This window comes from Ascaphus truei, unplaced genomic scaffold, assembly GCF_040206685.1.
Source record: "Ascaphus truei isolate aAscTru1 unplaced genomic scaffold, aAscTru1.hap1 HAP1_SCAFFOLD_920, whole genome shotgun sequence".
In the NCBI taxonomy this organism is placed as follows: domain Eukaryota; kingdom Metazoa; phylum Chordata; class Amphibia; order Anura; family Ascaphidae; genus Ascaphus; species Ascaphus truei.
Window position 1 is genome coordinate 68,870 of NW_027457259.1, and position 13,526 is coordinate 82,395.

The 13,526-nt window shown below is 56.6% G+C and overlaps 1 protein-coding gene across 1 annotated transcript in view; it reads right to left on the reverse strand.

The window, feature by feature from the left end:
• Window positions 1-268: 268 nt before the first annotated feature.
• Window positions 269-13,526, reverse strand: part of LOC142486506 (uncharacterized) — a gene marked incomplete at its 5' end in the record, with an annotated part of 64,399 nt that continues 51,141 nt past the window's right edge. The window contains 2 exons of the mRNA XM_075585082.1: window positions 269-3,209; window positions 3,331-3,423. Coding sequence (XP_075441197.1) covers window positions 1,975-3,209; window positions 3,331-3,423 — 1,328 coding nt within the window. The remainder of the gene's footprint in view (window positions 3,210-3,330; window positions 3,424-13,526) is intronic.

The following is a 13,526-nucleotide window of genomic DNA, read 5'->3' on the forward strand; positions in this document are numbered from 1 at the left end:
AGCGAGAGATCAGCCTGGCTCTTTGCTCAGAGTAATGTTTCGCTCCGGACGGCACGATGTCTCACTCAGATTCAGCCTGTCTCTTACTGCGCGTCTATTACAGACAGGCAGACCCCGGTAGGACTCACACCGCAGGGACCCCCCCGCTGGGTTACTACGATGAGCCATTATGTGGCCCCAGCAAAACTTGTGAATATATCTTATCCTACGCGTGGCACAACGCACAATGTACCCGGTAACTGTCTGAATAACGGGCGCTGCGGCTGTACTGTTTTATGTTATTTTTATTTGTTTTATTGTCACTTTTTTCACTCGTCACGTTCACTTACGGTGCTCGCTTGGGTTGCTTAATATTAGGGTTTCTGTAAGGCCGCACGCTCCATTGGGTACACCAGAGGGTATGTAATGACTCACTTTGGCACAGATCCACAAACGGTGCTAAGCTTTAACCTTTACTCCCATTTATTTGAAGCTTAGCCCCGTTTCAGGACCTGGGGCCTTTGTCTGGATACATGTTCCTGCAAGAAGCGAAACGTTGAGTTGCTAATAAAATAATTCCCCCCCATACTATCTCCTGTGAGTGCCAGCTACTTCCCACATAACGTCTGGGCACCGAAGCGGGCGCCAATGGCGTGCTGCGCACCTTGTGTGTGTGTGTATATACACGGATATATATATACACACACACAGCGGCAAACACTACAGGCACGCACGGACCGGGTGTAAAAAATAAAACAAATAACCACTTTATTGACAAGTTGCCGGTTCTGTTCAGGATCTTTATGGGAGATCCATGTGCATGGCGGCACATCTCCTACAAGTATCCGGCACAGGTCCTCTCTCTTCATTGGGAGTGTGACTGACTATGTCTGACTGCTCCCCATCCCACCACACGTACGTCCCGTGTCTTACTCTCTCCTGTGCCGGTCACTGTGACACGGTGCCCTGCTGCCCACATGTCATGCTGTCATTGTGCTGCTCTCTACCCATGTGGCAGTCTGGAATCATGCCATACACCATACCCATCTACTGTGGTATTGTCCTCCCCGTTCTACCCATGTGCCAGTCTGGCATCATCCCATACCTATCTCCTGTGGCATTAAACTCCATACTCTACTCATGTACCCATCTGGCATTATCCCATACACCATACCCATCTTGTGTGGTATTGTCCTCCTCGTTCTACACATGTACCCACCTGGCATCATCCCATACCCATCTCCTGTGACATTATCCTCCCCGCTCTACTCATGTACCCACCTGGCATCATCCCATACCCATCTCCTGTGGCATTATCCTCCCCTGCTCTACTCATGTACCTGTCTGGCATGTTCCCCTACACCATACCCATCTCCTGTGGCATTATCCTCCCCGTTCTACTCGTGTAACCACCTGGCATCATCCCCTACACCATACCCATCTCCTGTGGCATTGTCCTCCTCTCTCTACTCGTGTACCCACCTGGCATTATCCCCTACACCATACCCATCTCCTGTGGCATTGTCCTCTCCTCTCTACTCATGTACCCACCTGGCATGATCCCCTACACCATACCCATCTCCTGTGGCATTGTCCTCTCCTCTCTACTCATGTACCTGTCTGGCATCATCCCCTACACCATACCCATCTCCTGTGGCATTGTCCTCTCCTCTCTACTCATGTACCCATCTGGCATCATCCCCTACACCATACCCATCTCCTGTGGCATTGTCCTCCTCGTTCTACACATGTGCCTGTCTGGAATTGTCTCAGTCCTCATGAATCCCTGTCCAGCCATGTGCCAATCTCTCTGGCATCACGGCCTGCACCCACGTGTGCCAGTTTATAATTGTGCCACTCTCTCTGCCCTTTTGTCAGTGTCTCTGGCATCATGCTATGCTCTCTACCCATATGCCATTGTCCCTGGCACTGTCCTTCTCTCTCCATCCTTCTGCCAGTTTTTCCACCGTGGCACCATCGCCCCTCCCTCCCCCCTCACTGCTCGGCGCGGCCCCCCATGCGGTTGGAGCACACATTTCTGCAGGGGTTCTCCGCTGGCTGCCCCACGCTCGGGCACTTCTCTGCCCCATCCCTCTCCTCCTCGGGTGCGGGCAGCGGCTGGCACACCGGCTGGGAAACCTTGCAGCTGAAGTGCAGCCGCTCCCCGGTGTGGATGCGCTGGTGTCGCACCAGGTTGTGCTTCTTGTAGAAGCTCCCGCCACACACCAGGCACGGGAAGGGCCGCTGCCCGCTGTGGATGCCCTTGTGACGCTCCAGGTTGGGCTTCTGGATGAAGCTGTCCCCACACACGTTGCAGCGGAACGGCCGCTCGCCCGTATGGATCTTCTGGTGCCGGCTCAGGTACTGCCGGCTGTTAAAGCCTTTGCCGCAGTCTGCGCAGGTGTAGGGCCTCTCGCCCGGCGTGCCTGTGTGCGTCTTCTGATGCGCCTGCAGGTGCGGCTGCGCCGCGAAGCTCTTGCGGCACTGGTCGCAGGAGAAGGGCTTGCCCCCGGCCCCGCAGCTTCCGCCCCCGTTTTGGTGCGCGCGCTGGTGCGTCAGGAGGTGCGAGCGGCAGGCGAAGCCTTTTCCGCACTCCGTGCAGCTGTGTGGGCGCTCGGCCGAGTGCGCCGCTTCCTGATGACGCAGCAGTGTCTTGCGCTGGGCAAAGCTCAGCTCGCACTGGTCGCAGGGGAAAGGCGTCTCGCCCGTGTGCCGGCGGCGATGCGTTACCAAGTGCTGCTTGCGACTGAAGCTCTTGTCGCAGTCGGCGCAGGTGAAGGGGCGCTCCCCAGTGTGCACGCGGCGGTGTGTGATCAGGTCCGCCTTGCGGTTGAAGCTCTTTCCGCAGCGCTCGCAGGAGAACGGGCGCTCGCCTGTGTGCAGACGCTGGTGAGTCTGGTAGTTGCCCTTGTGGTTAAACTGGATCCCGCAGTGCTCGCAAGAGAACAGTTTCTCCCCCGTGTGGATGCGCTGATGCCCCACCAGGTGGTGGCGGTAGTGGAAGCGCTTGCCGCACACCTCACAGGGGTAGGGACGCTCGCCACGGTGCGTGCGCTGGTGGCTGGTCAAGTGCGACTTGCGGATGAAGCTGCGGTGACAGTCCGGGCAGGAGAATGGGCGTTCCGTTCCCACCCTCCCCTCCTGCCCCAGCTCGGGAGGCGCATCCTGGGAGGAGAGATCAGAGACGAGCGCGGGGGGCAGGAAACTGGACGGGTCACCGAAATCCGGACCTGGGGAAGAGGGGAAAAATACAGGTTACCCCTCCCGACTGCCAGAGACCCACAGAACAAAACTAACCCCCACCAGAGAAAGACATTCAGAGAGATGAGGAACCCCTTCCCAGTGTCTCACCTGTATACGTATACTCCTGGGTGTCAGAGTCCGGAGACAGCGTGATCTCGTCATCTTCTTCCTCTTTAATTATAATGTTCAGCTCAGGTTCCTCTGAAGAGGAGAAGAAAGTCAGGGAATCCCTACACACAGCTACCTGGCAGCCTCACGTCTTCTTCTCTCTAACCCCCTAATACGTCTCTCCCAGTGACCCCCTCTCCCACTGCCACTTCCGCTGCCCATCTTATCTCTCTAACCCCCTAATACGTCTCTCCCAGTGTCCCCCTCTCCCACTGCCACTTCCGCTGCCCATCTTATCTCTCTAACCCCCTAATACTGTCTCTCCCAGTGTCCCCCTCTCCCACTGCCACTTCCGCTGCCCATCTTATCTCTCTAACCCCCTAATACTGTCTCTCCCAGTGTCCCCCTCTCCCACTGCCACTTCCGCTGCCCATCTTATCTCTCTAACCCCCTAATACGTCTCTCCCAGTGTCCCCCTCTCCCACTGCCACTTCCGCTGCCCATCTTATCTCTCTAACCCCCTAATACTGTCTCTCCCAGTGTCCCCCTCCCCCACTGCCACTTCCGCTGCCCATCTTATCTCTCTAACCCCCTAATACTGTCTCTCCCAGTGTCCCCCTCTCCCACTGCCACTTCCGCTGCCCATCTTATCTCTCTAACCCCCTAATACTGTCTCTCCCAGTGTCCCCCTCTCCCACTGCCACTTCCGCTGCCCATCTTATCCCTCTAACCCCCTAATACTGTCTCTCCCAGTGTCCCCCTCTCCCACTGCCACTTCCGCTGCCCATCTTATCCCTCTAACCCCCTAATACTGTCTCTCCCAGTGTCCCCCTCTCCCACTGCCACTTCCGCTGCCCATCTTATCTCTCTAACCCCCTAATACTGTCTCTCCCAGTGTCCCCCTCTCCCACTGCCACTTCCGCTGCCCATCTTATCTCTCTAACCCCCTAATACGTCTCTCCCAGTGTCCCCCTCTCCCACTGCCACTTCCGCTGCCCATCTTATCTCTCTAACCCCCTAATACGTCTCTCCCAGTGTCCCCCTCTCCCACTGCCACTTCCGCTGCCCATCTTATCTCTCTAACCCCCTAATACGTCTCTCCCAGTGTCCCCCTCTCCCACTGCCACTTCCGCTGCCCATCTTATCTCTCTAACCCCCTAATACGTCTCTCCCAGTGTCCCCCTCTCCCACTGCCACTTCCGCTGCCCATCTTATCTCTCTAACCCCCTAATACTGTCTCTCCCAGTGTCCCCCTCTCCCACTGCCACTTCCGCTGCCCATCTTATCTCTCTAACCCCCTAATACTGTCTCTCCCAGTGTCCCCCTCTCCCACTGCCACTTCCGCTGCCCATCTTATCTCTCTAACCCCCTAATACTGTCTCTCCCAGTGTCCCCCTCTCCCACTGCCACTTCCGCTGCCCATCTTATCTCTCTAACCCCCTAATACGTCTCTCCCAGTGTCCCCCTCTCCCACTGCCACTTCCGCTGCCCATCTTATCTCTCTAACCCCCTAATACGTCTCTCCCAGTGTCCCCCTCTCCCACTGCCACTTCCGCTGCCAATCTTATCTCTCTAACCCCCTAATACGTCTCTCCCAGTGTCCCCCTCTCCCACTGCCACTTCCGCTGCCCATCTTATCTCTCTAACCCCCTAATACGTCTCTCCCAGTGTCCCCCTCTCCCACTGCCACTTCCGCTGCCCATCTTATCTCTCTAACCCCCTAATACTGTCTCTCCCAGTGTCCCCCTCTCCCACTGCCACTTCCGCTGCCCATCTTATCTCTCTAACCCCTAATACGTCTCTCCCAGTGTCCCCCTCTCCCACTGCCACTTCCGCTGCCCATCTTATCTCTCTAACCCCCTAATACTGTCTCTCCCAGTGTCCCCCTCTCCCACTGCCACTTCCGCTGCCCATCTTATCTCTCTAACCCCCTAATACGTCTCTCCCAGTGTCCCCCTCTCCCACTGCCACTTCCGCTGCCCATCTTATCTCTCTAACCCCCTAATACTGTCTCTCCCAGTGTCCCCCTCTCCCACTGCCACTTCCGCTGCCCATCTTATCTCTCTAACCCCCTAATACATCTCTCCCAGTGTCCCCCTCTCCCACTGCCACTTCCGCTGCCCATCTTATCTCTCTAACCCCCTAATACTGTCTCTCCCAGTGTCCCCCTCTCCCACTGCCACTTCCGCTGCCCATCTTATCTCTCTAACCCCCTAATACTGTCTCTCCCAGAGTCCCCCTCTCCCACTGCCACTTCCGCTGCCCATCTTATCTCTCTAACCCCCTAATACTGTCTCTCCCAGTGTCCCCCTCTCCCACTGCCACTTCCGCTGCCCATCTTATCTCTCTAACTCCCTAATACGTCTCTCCCAGTGTCCCCCTCTCCCACTGCCACTTCCGCTGCCCATCTTATCTCTCTAACCCCCTAATACGTCTCTCCCAGTGTCCCCCTCTCCCACTGCCACTTCCGCTGCCCATCTTATCTCTCTAACCCCCTAATACGTCTCTCCCAGTGTCCCCCTCTCCCACTGCCACTTCCGCTGCCCATCTTATCTCTCTAACCCCCTAATACTGTCTCTCCCAGTGTCCCCCTCTCCCACTGCCACTTCCGCTGCCCATCTTATCTCTCTAACCCCCTAATACTGTCTCTCCCAGTGTCCCCCTCTCCCACTGCCACTTCCGCTGCCCATCTTATCTCTCTAACCCCCTAATACTGTCTCTCCCAGTGTCCCCCTCTCCCACTGCCACTTCCGCTGCCCATCTTATCTCTCTAACCCCCTAATACTGTCTCTCCCAGTGTCCCCCTCTCCCACTGCCACTTCCGCTGCCCATCTTATCTCTCTAACCCCCTAATACGTCTCTCCCAGTGTCCCCCTCTCCCACTGCCACTTCCGCTGCCAATCTTATCTCTCTAACCCCCTAATACGTCTCTCCCAGTGTCCCCCTCTCCCACTGCCACTTCCGCTGCCCATCTTATCTCTCTAACCCCCTAATACTGTCTCTCCCAGTGTCCCCCTCTCCCACTGCCACTTCCGCTGCCCATCTTATCTCTCTAACCCCCTAATACGTCTCTCCCAGTGTCCCCTCTCCCACTGCCACTTCCGCTGCCCATCTTATCTCTCTAACCCCCTAATACTGTCTCTCCCAGTGTCCCCCTCTCCCACTGCCACTTCCGCTGCCCATCTTATCTCTCTAACCCCCTAATACGTCTCTCCCAGTGTCCCCCTCCCCCACTGCCACTTCCGCTGCCCATCTTATCTCTCTAACCCCCTAATACGTCTCTCCCAGTGTCCCCCTCTCCCACTGCCACTTCCGCTGCCCATCTTATCTCTCTAACCCCCTAATACTGTCTCTCCCAGTGTCCCCCTCTCCCACTGCCACTTCCGCTGCCCATCTTATCTCTCTAACCCCCTAATACTGTCTCTCCCAGTGACCCCCTCTCCCACTGCCACTTCCGCTGCCCATCTTATCTCTCTAACCCCCTAATACTGTCTCTCCCAGTGTCCCCCTCTCCCACTGCCACTTCCGCTGCCCATCTTATCTCTCTAACCCCCTAATACTGTCTCTCCCAGTGTCCCCCTCTCCCACTGCCACTTCCGCTGCCCATCTTATCTCTCTAACCCCCTAATACGTCTCTCCCAGTGTCCCCCTCTCCCACTGCCACTTCCGCTGCCCATCTTATCTCTCTAACCCCCTAATACTGTCTCTCCCAGTGTCCCCCTCTCCCACTGCCACTTCCGCTGCCCATCTTATCTCTCTAACCCCCTAATACTGTCTCTCCCAGTGTCCCCCTCTCCCACTGCCACTTCCGCTGCCCATCTTATCTCTCTAACCCCCTAATACTGTCTCTCCCAGTGTCCCCCTCTCCCACTGCCACTTCCGCTGCCCATCTTATCTCTCTAACCCCCTAATACGTCTCTCCCAGTGTCCCCCTCTCCCACTGCCACTTCCGCTGCCCATCTTATCTCTCTAACCCCCTAATACTGTCTCTCCCAGTGTCCCCCTCTCCCACTGCCACTTCCGCTGCCCATCTTATCTCTCTAACCCCCTAATACTGTCTCTCCCAGTGTCCCCCTCTCCCACTGCCACTTCCGCTGCCCATCTTATCTCTCTAACCCCCTAATACTGTCTCTCCCAGTGTCCCCCTCTCCCACTGCCACTTCCGCTGCCCATCTTATCTCTCTAACCCCCTAATACTGTCTCTCCCAGTGTCCCCCTCTCCCACTGCCACTTCCGCTGCCCATCTTATCTCTCTAACCCCCTAATACTGTCTCTCCCAGTGTCCCCCTCTCCCACTGCCACTTCCGCTGCCCATCTTATCTCTCTAACCCCCTAATACTGTCTCTCCCAGTGTCCCCCTCTCCCACTGCCACTTCCGCTGCCCATCTTATCTCTCTAACCCCCTAATACTGTCTCTCCCAGTGTCCCCCTCTCCCACTGCCACTTCCGCTGCCCATCTTATCTCTCTAACCCCCTAATACGTCTCTCCCAGTGTCCCCCTCTCCCACTGCCACTTCCGCTGCCCATCTTATCTCTCTAACCCCCTAATACTGTCTCTCCCAGTGTCCCCCTCTCCCACTGCCACTTCCGCTGCCCATCTTATCTCTCTAACCCCCTAATACTGTCTCTCCCAGTGTCCCCCTCTCCCACTGCCACTTCCGCTGCCCATCTTATCTCTCTAACCCCCTAATACTGTCTCTCCCAGTGTCCCCCTCTCCCACTGCCACTTCCGCTGCCCATCTTATCTCTCTAACCCCCTAATACTGTCTCTCCCAGTGTCCCCCTCTCCCACTGCCACTTCCGCTGCCCATCTTATCTCTCTAACCCCCTAATACTGTCTCTCCCAGTGTCCCCCTCTCCCACTGCCACTTCCGCTGCCCATCTTATCTCTCTAACCCCCTAATACTGTCTCTCCCAGTGTCCCCCTCTCCCACTGCCACTTCCGCTGCCCATCTTATCTCTCTAACCCCCTAATACGTCTCTCCCAGTGTCCCCCTCTCCCACTGCCACTTCCGCTGCCCATCTTATCTCTCTAACCCCCTAATACTGTCTCTCCCAGTGTCCCCCTCTCCCACTGCCACTTCCGCTGCCCATCTTATCTCTCTAACCCCCTAATACTGTCTCTCCCAGTGTCCCCCTCTCCCACTGCCACTTCCGCTGCCCATCTTATCTCTCTAACCCCCTAATACTGTCTCTCCCAGTGTCCCCCTCTCCCACTGCCACTTCCGCTGCCCATCTTATCTCTCTAACCCCCTAATACTGTCTCTCCCAGTGTCCCCCTCTCCCACTGCCACTTCCGCTGCCCATCTTATCTCTCTAACCCCCTAATACGTCTCTCCCAGTGTCCCCCTCTCCCACTGCCACTTCCGCTGCCCATCTTATCTCTCTAACCCCCTAATACGTCTCTCCCAGTGTCCCCCTCTCCCACTGCCACTTCCGCTGCCCATCTTATCTCTCTAACCCCCTAATACGTCTCTCCCAGTGTCCCCCTCTCCCACTGCCACTTCCGCTGCCCATCTTATCTCTCTAACCCCCTAATACTGTCTCTCCCAGTGTCCCCCTCTCCCACTGCCACTTCCGCTGCCCATCTTATCTCTCTAACCCCCTAATACGTCTCTCCCAGTGTCCCCCTCTCCCACTGCCACTTCCGCTGCCCATCTTATCTCTCTAACCCCCTAATACGTCTCTCCCAGTGTCCCCCTCTCCCACTGCCACTTCCGCTGCCCATCTTATCTCTCTAACCCCCTAATACGTCTCTCCCAGTGTCCCCCTCTCCCACTGCCACTTCCGCTGCCCATCTTATCTCTCTAACCCCCTAATACTGTCTCTCCCAGTGTCCCCCTCTCCCACTGCCACTTCCGCTGCCCATCTTATCTCTCTAACCCCCTAATACTGTCTCTCCCAGTGTCCCCCTCTCCCACTGCCACTTCCGCTGCCCATCTTATCTCTCTAACCCCCTAATACGTCTCTCCCAGTGTCCCCCTCTCCCACTGCCACTTCCGCTGCCCATCTTATCTCTCTAACCCCCTAATACGTCTCTCCCAGTGTCCCCCTCTCCCACTGCCACTTCCGCTGCCCATCTTATCTCTCTAACCCCCTAATACTGTCTCTCCCAGTGTCCCCCTCTCCCACTGCCACTTCCGCTGCCCATCTTATCTCTCTAACCCCCTAATACGTCTCTCCCAGTGTCCCCCTCTCCCACTGCCACTTCCGCTGCCCATCTTATCTCTCTAACCCCCTAATACTGTCTCTCCCAGTGTCCCCCTCTCCCACTGCCACTTCCGCTGCCCATCTTATCTCTCTAACCCCCTAATACTGTCTCTCCCAGTGTCCCCCTCTCCCACTGCCACTTCCGCTGCCCATCTTATCTCTCTAACCCCCTAATACTGTCTCTCCCAGTGTCCCCCTCTCCCACTGCCACTTCCGCTGCCCATCTTATCTCTCTAACCCCCTAATACGTCTCTCCCAGTGTCCCCCTCTCCCACTGCCACTTCCGCTGCCCATCTTATCTCTCTAACCCCCTAATACTGTCTCTCCCAGTGTCCCCCTCTCCCACTGCCACTTCCGCTGCCCATCTTATCTCTCTAACCCCCTAATACTGTCTCTCCCAGTGTCCCCCTCTCCCACTGCCACTTCCGCTGCCCATCTTATCTCTCTAACCCCCTAATACTGTCTCTCCCAGTGTCCCCCTCTCCCACTGCCACTTCCGCTGCCCATCTTATCTCTCTAACCCCCTAATACGTCTCTCCCAGTGTCCCCCTCTCCCACTGCCACTTCCGCTGCCCATCTTATCTCTCTAACCCCCTAATACTGTCTCTCCCAGTGTCCCCCTCTCCCACTGCCACTTCCGCTGCCCATCTTATCTCTCTAACCCCCTAATACTGTCTCTCCCAGTGTCCCCCTCTCCCACTGCCACTTCCGCTGCCCATCTTATCTCTCTAACCCCCTAATACTGTCTCTCCCAGTGTCCCCCTCTCCCACTGCCACTTCCGCTGCCCATCTTATCTCTCTAACCCCCTAATACGTCTCTCCCAGTGTCCCCCTCTCCCACTGCCACTTCCGCTGCCCATCTTATCTCTCTAACCCCCTAATACTGTCTCTCCCAGTGTCCCCCTCTCCCACTGCCACTTCCGCTGCCCATCTTATCTCTCTAACCCCCTAATACGTCTCTCCCAGTGTCCCCCTCTCCCACTGCCACTTCCGCTGCCCATCTTATCTCTCTAACCCCCTAATACTGTCTCTCCCAGTGTCCCCCTCTCCCACTGCCACTTCCGCTGCCCATCTTATCTCTCTAACCCCCTAATACGTCTCTCCCAGTGTCCCCCTCTCCCACTGCCACTTCCGCTGCCCATCTTATCTCTCTAACCCCCTAATACTGTCTCTCCCAGTGTCCCCCTCTCCCACTGCCACTTCCGCTGCCCATCTTATCTCTCTAACCCCCTAATACGTCTCTCCCAGTGTCCCCCTCTCCCACTGCCACTTCCGCTGCCCATCTTATCTCTCTAACCCCCTAATACGTCTCTCCCAGTGTCCCCCTCTCCCACTGCCACTTCCGCTGCCCATCTTATCTCTCTAACCCCCTAATACGTCTCTCCCAGTGTCCCCCTCTCCCACTGCCACTTCCGCTGCCCATCTTATCTCTCTAACCCCCTAATACTGTCTCTCCCAGTGTCCCCCTCTCCCACTGCCACTTCCGCTGCCCATCTTATCTCTCTAACCCCCTAATACGTCTCTCCCAGTGTCCCCCTCTCCCACTGCCACTTCCGCTGCCCATCTTATCTCTCTAACCCCCTAATACTGTCTCTCCCAGTGTCCCCCTCTCCCACTGCCACTTCCGCTGCCCATCTTATCTCTCTAACCCCCTAATACGTCTCTCCCAGTGTCCCCCTCTCCCACTGCCACTTCCGCTGCCCATCTTATCTCTCTAACCCCCTAATACGTCTCTCCCAGTGTCCCCCTCTCCCACTGCCACTTCCGCTGCCCATCTTATCTCTCTAACCCCCTAATACTGTCTCTCCCAGTGTCCCCCTCTCCCACTGCCACTTCCGCTGCCCATCTTATCTCTCTAACCCCCTAATACGTCTCTCCCAGTGTCCCCCTCTCCCACTGCCACTTCCGCTGCCCATCTTATCTCTCTAACCCCCTAATACTGTCTCTCCCAGTGTCCCCCTCTCCCACTGCCACTTCCGCTGCCCATCTTATCTCTCTAACCCCCTAATACTGTCTCTCCCAGTGTCCCCCTCTCCCACTGCCACTTCCGCTGCCCATCTTATCTCTCTAACCCCCTAATACGTCTCTCCCAGTGTCCCCCTCTCCCACTGCCACTTCCGCTGCCCATCTTATCTCTCTAACCCCCTAATACTGTCTCTCCCAGTGTCCCCCTCTCCCACTGCCACTTCCGCTGCCCATCTTATCTCTCTAACCCCCTAATACGTCTCTCCCAGTGTCCCCCTCTCCCACTGCCACTTCCGCTGCCCATCTTATCTCTCTAACCCCCTAATACTGTCTCTCCCAGTGTCCCCCTCTCCCACTGCCACTTCCGCTGCCCATCTTATCTCTCTAACCCCCTAATACTGTCTCTCCCAGTGTCCCCCTCTCCCACTGCCACTTCCGCTGCCCATCTTATCTCTCTAACCCCCTAATACTGTCTCTCCCAGTGTCCCCCTCTCCCACTGCCACTTCCGCTGCCCATCTTATCTCTCTAACCCCCTAATACGTCTCTCCCAGTGTCCCCCTCTCCCACTGCCACTTCCGCTGCCCATCTTATCTCTCTAACCCCCTAATACTGTCTCTCCCAGTGTCCCCCTCTCCCACTGCCACTTCCGCTGCCCATCTTATCTCTCTAACCCCCTAATACGTCTCTCCCAGTGTCCCCCTCTCCCACTGCCACTTCCGCTGCCCATCTTATCTCTCTAACCCCCTAATACGTCTCTCCCAGTGTCCCCCTCTCCCACTGCCACTTCCGCTGCCCATCTTATCTCTCTAACCCCCTAATACGTCTCTCCCAGTGTCCCCCTCTCCCACTGCCACTTCCGCTGCCCATCTTATCTCTCTAACCCCCTAATACGTCTCTCCCAGTGTCCCCCTCTCCCACTGCCACTTCCGCTGCCCATCTTATCTCTCTAACCCCCTAATACTGTCTCTCCCAGTGTCCCCCTCTCCCACTGCCACTTCCGCTGCCCATCTTATCTCTCTAACCCCCTAATACGTCTCTCCCAGTGTCCCCCTCTCCCACTGCCACTTCCGCTGCCCATCTTATCTCTCTAACCCCCTAATACTGTCTCTCCCAGTGTCCCCCTCTCCCACTGCCACTTCCGCTGCCCATCTTATCTCTCTAACCCCCTAATACGTCTCTCCCAGTGTCCCCCTCTCCCACTGCCACTTCCGCTGCCCATCTTATCTCTCTAACCCCCTAATACGTCTCTCCCAGTGTCCCCCTCTCCCACTGCCACTTCCGCTGCCCATCTTATCTCTCTAACCCCCTAATACGTCTCTCCCAGTGTCCCCCTCTCCCACTGCCACTTCCGCTGCCCATCTTATCTCTCTAACCCCCTAATACGTCTCTCCCAGTGTCCCCCTCTCCCACTGCCACTTCCGCTGCCCATCTTATCTCTCTAACCCCCTAATACTGTCTCTCCCAGTGTCCCCCTCTCCCACTGCCACTTCCGCTGCCCATCTTATCTCTCTAACCCCCTAATACTGTCTCTCCCAGTGTCCCCCTCTCCCACTGCCACTTCCGCTGCCCATCTTATCTCTCTAACCCCCTAATACGTCTCTCCCAGTGTCCCCCTCTCCCACTGCCACTTCCGCTGCCCATCTTATCTCTCTAACCCCCTAATACTGTCTCTCCCAGTGTCCCCCTCTCCCACTGCCACTTCCGCTGCCCATCTTATCTCTCTAACCCCCTAATACTGTCTCTCCCAGTGTCCCCCTCTCCCACTGCCACTTCCGCTGCCCATCTTATCTCTCTAACCCCCTAATACTGTCTCTCCCAGTGTCCCCCTCTCCCACTGCCACTTCCGCTGCCCATCTTATCTCTCTAACCCCCTAATACGTCTCTCCCAGTGTCCCCCTCTCCCACTGCCACTTCCGCTGCCCATCTTATCTCTCTAACCCCCTAATACGTCTCTCCCAGTGTCCCCCTCTCCCACTGCCACTTCCGCTGCCCATCTTATCTCTCTAACCCCCTAATACTG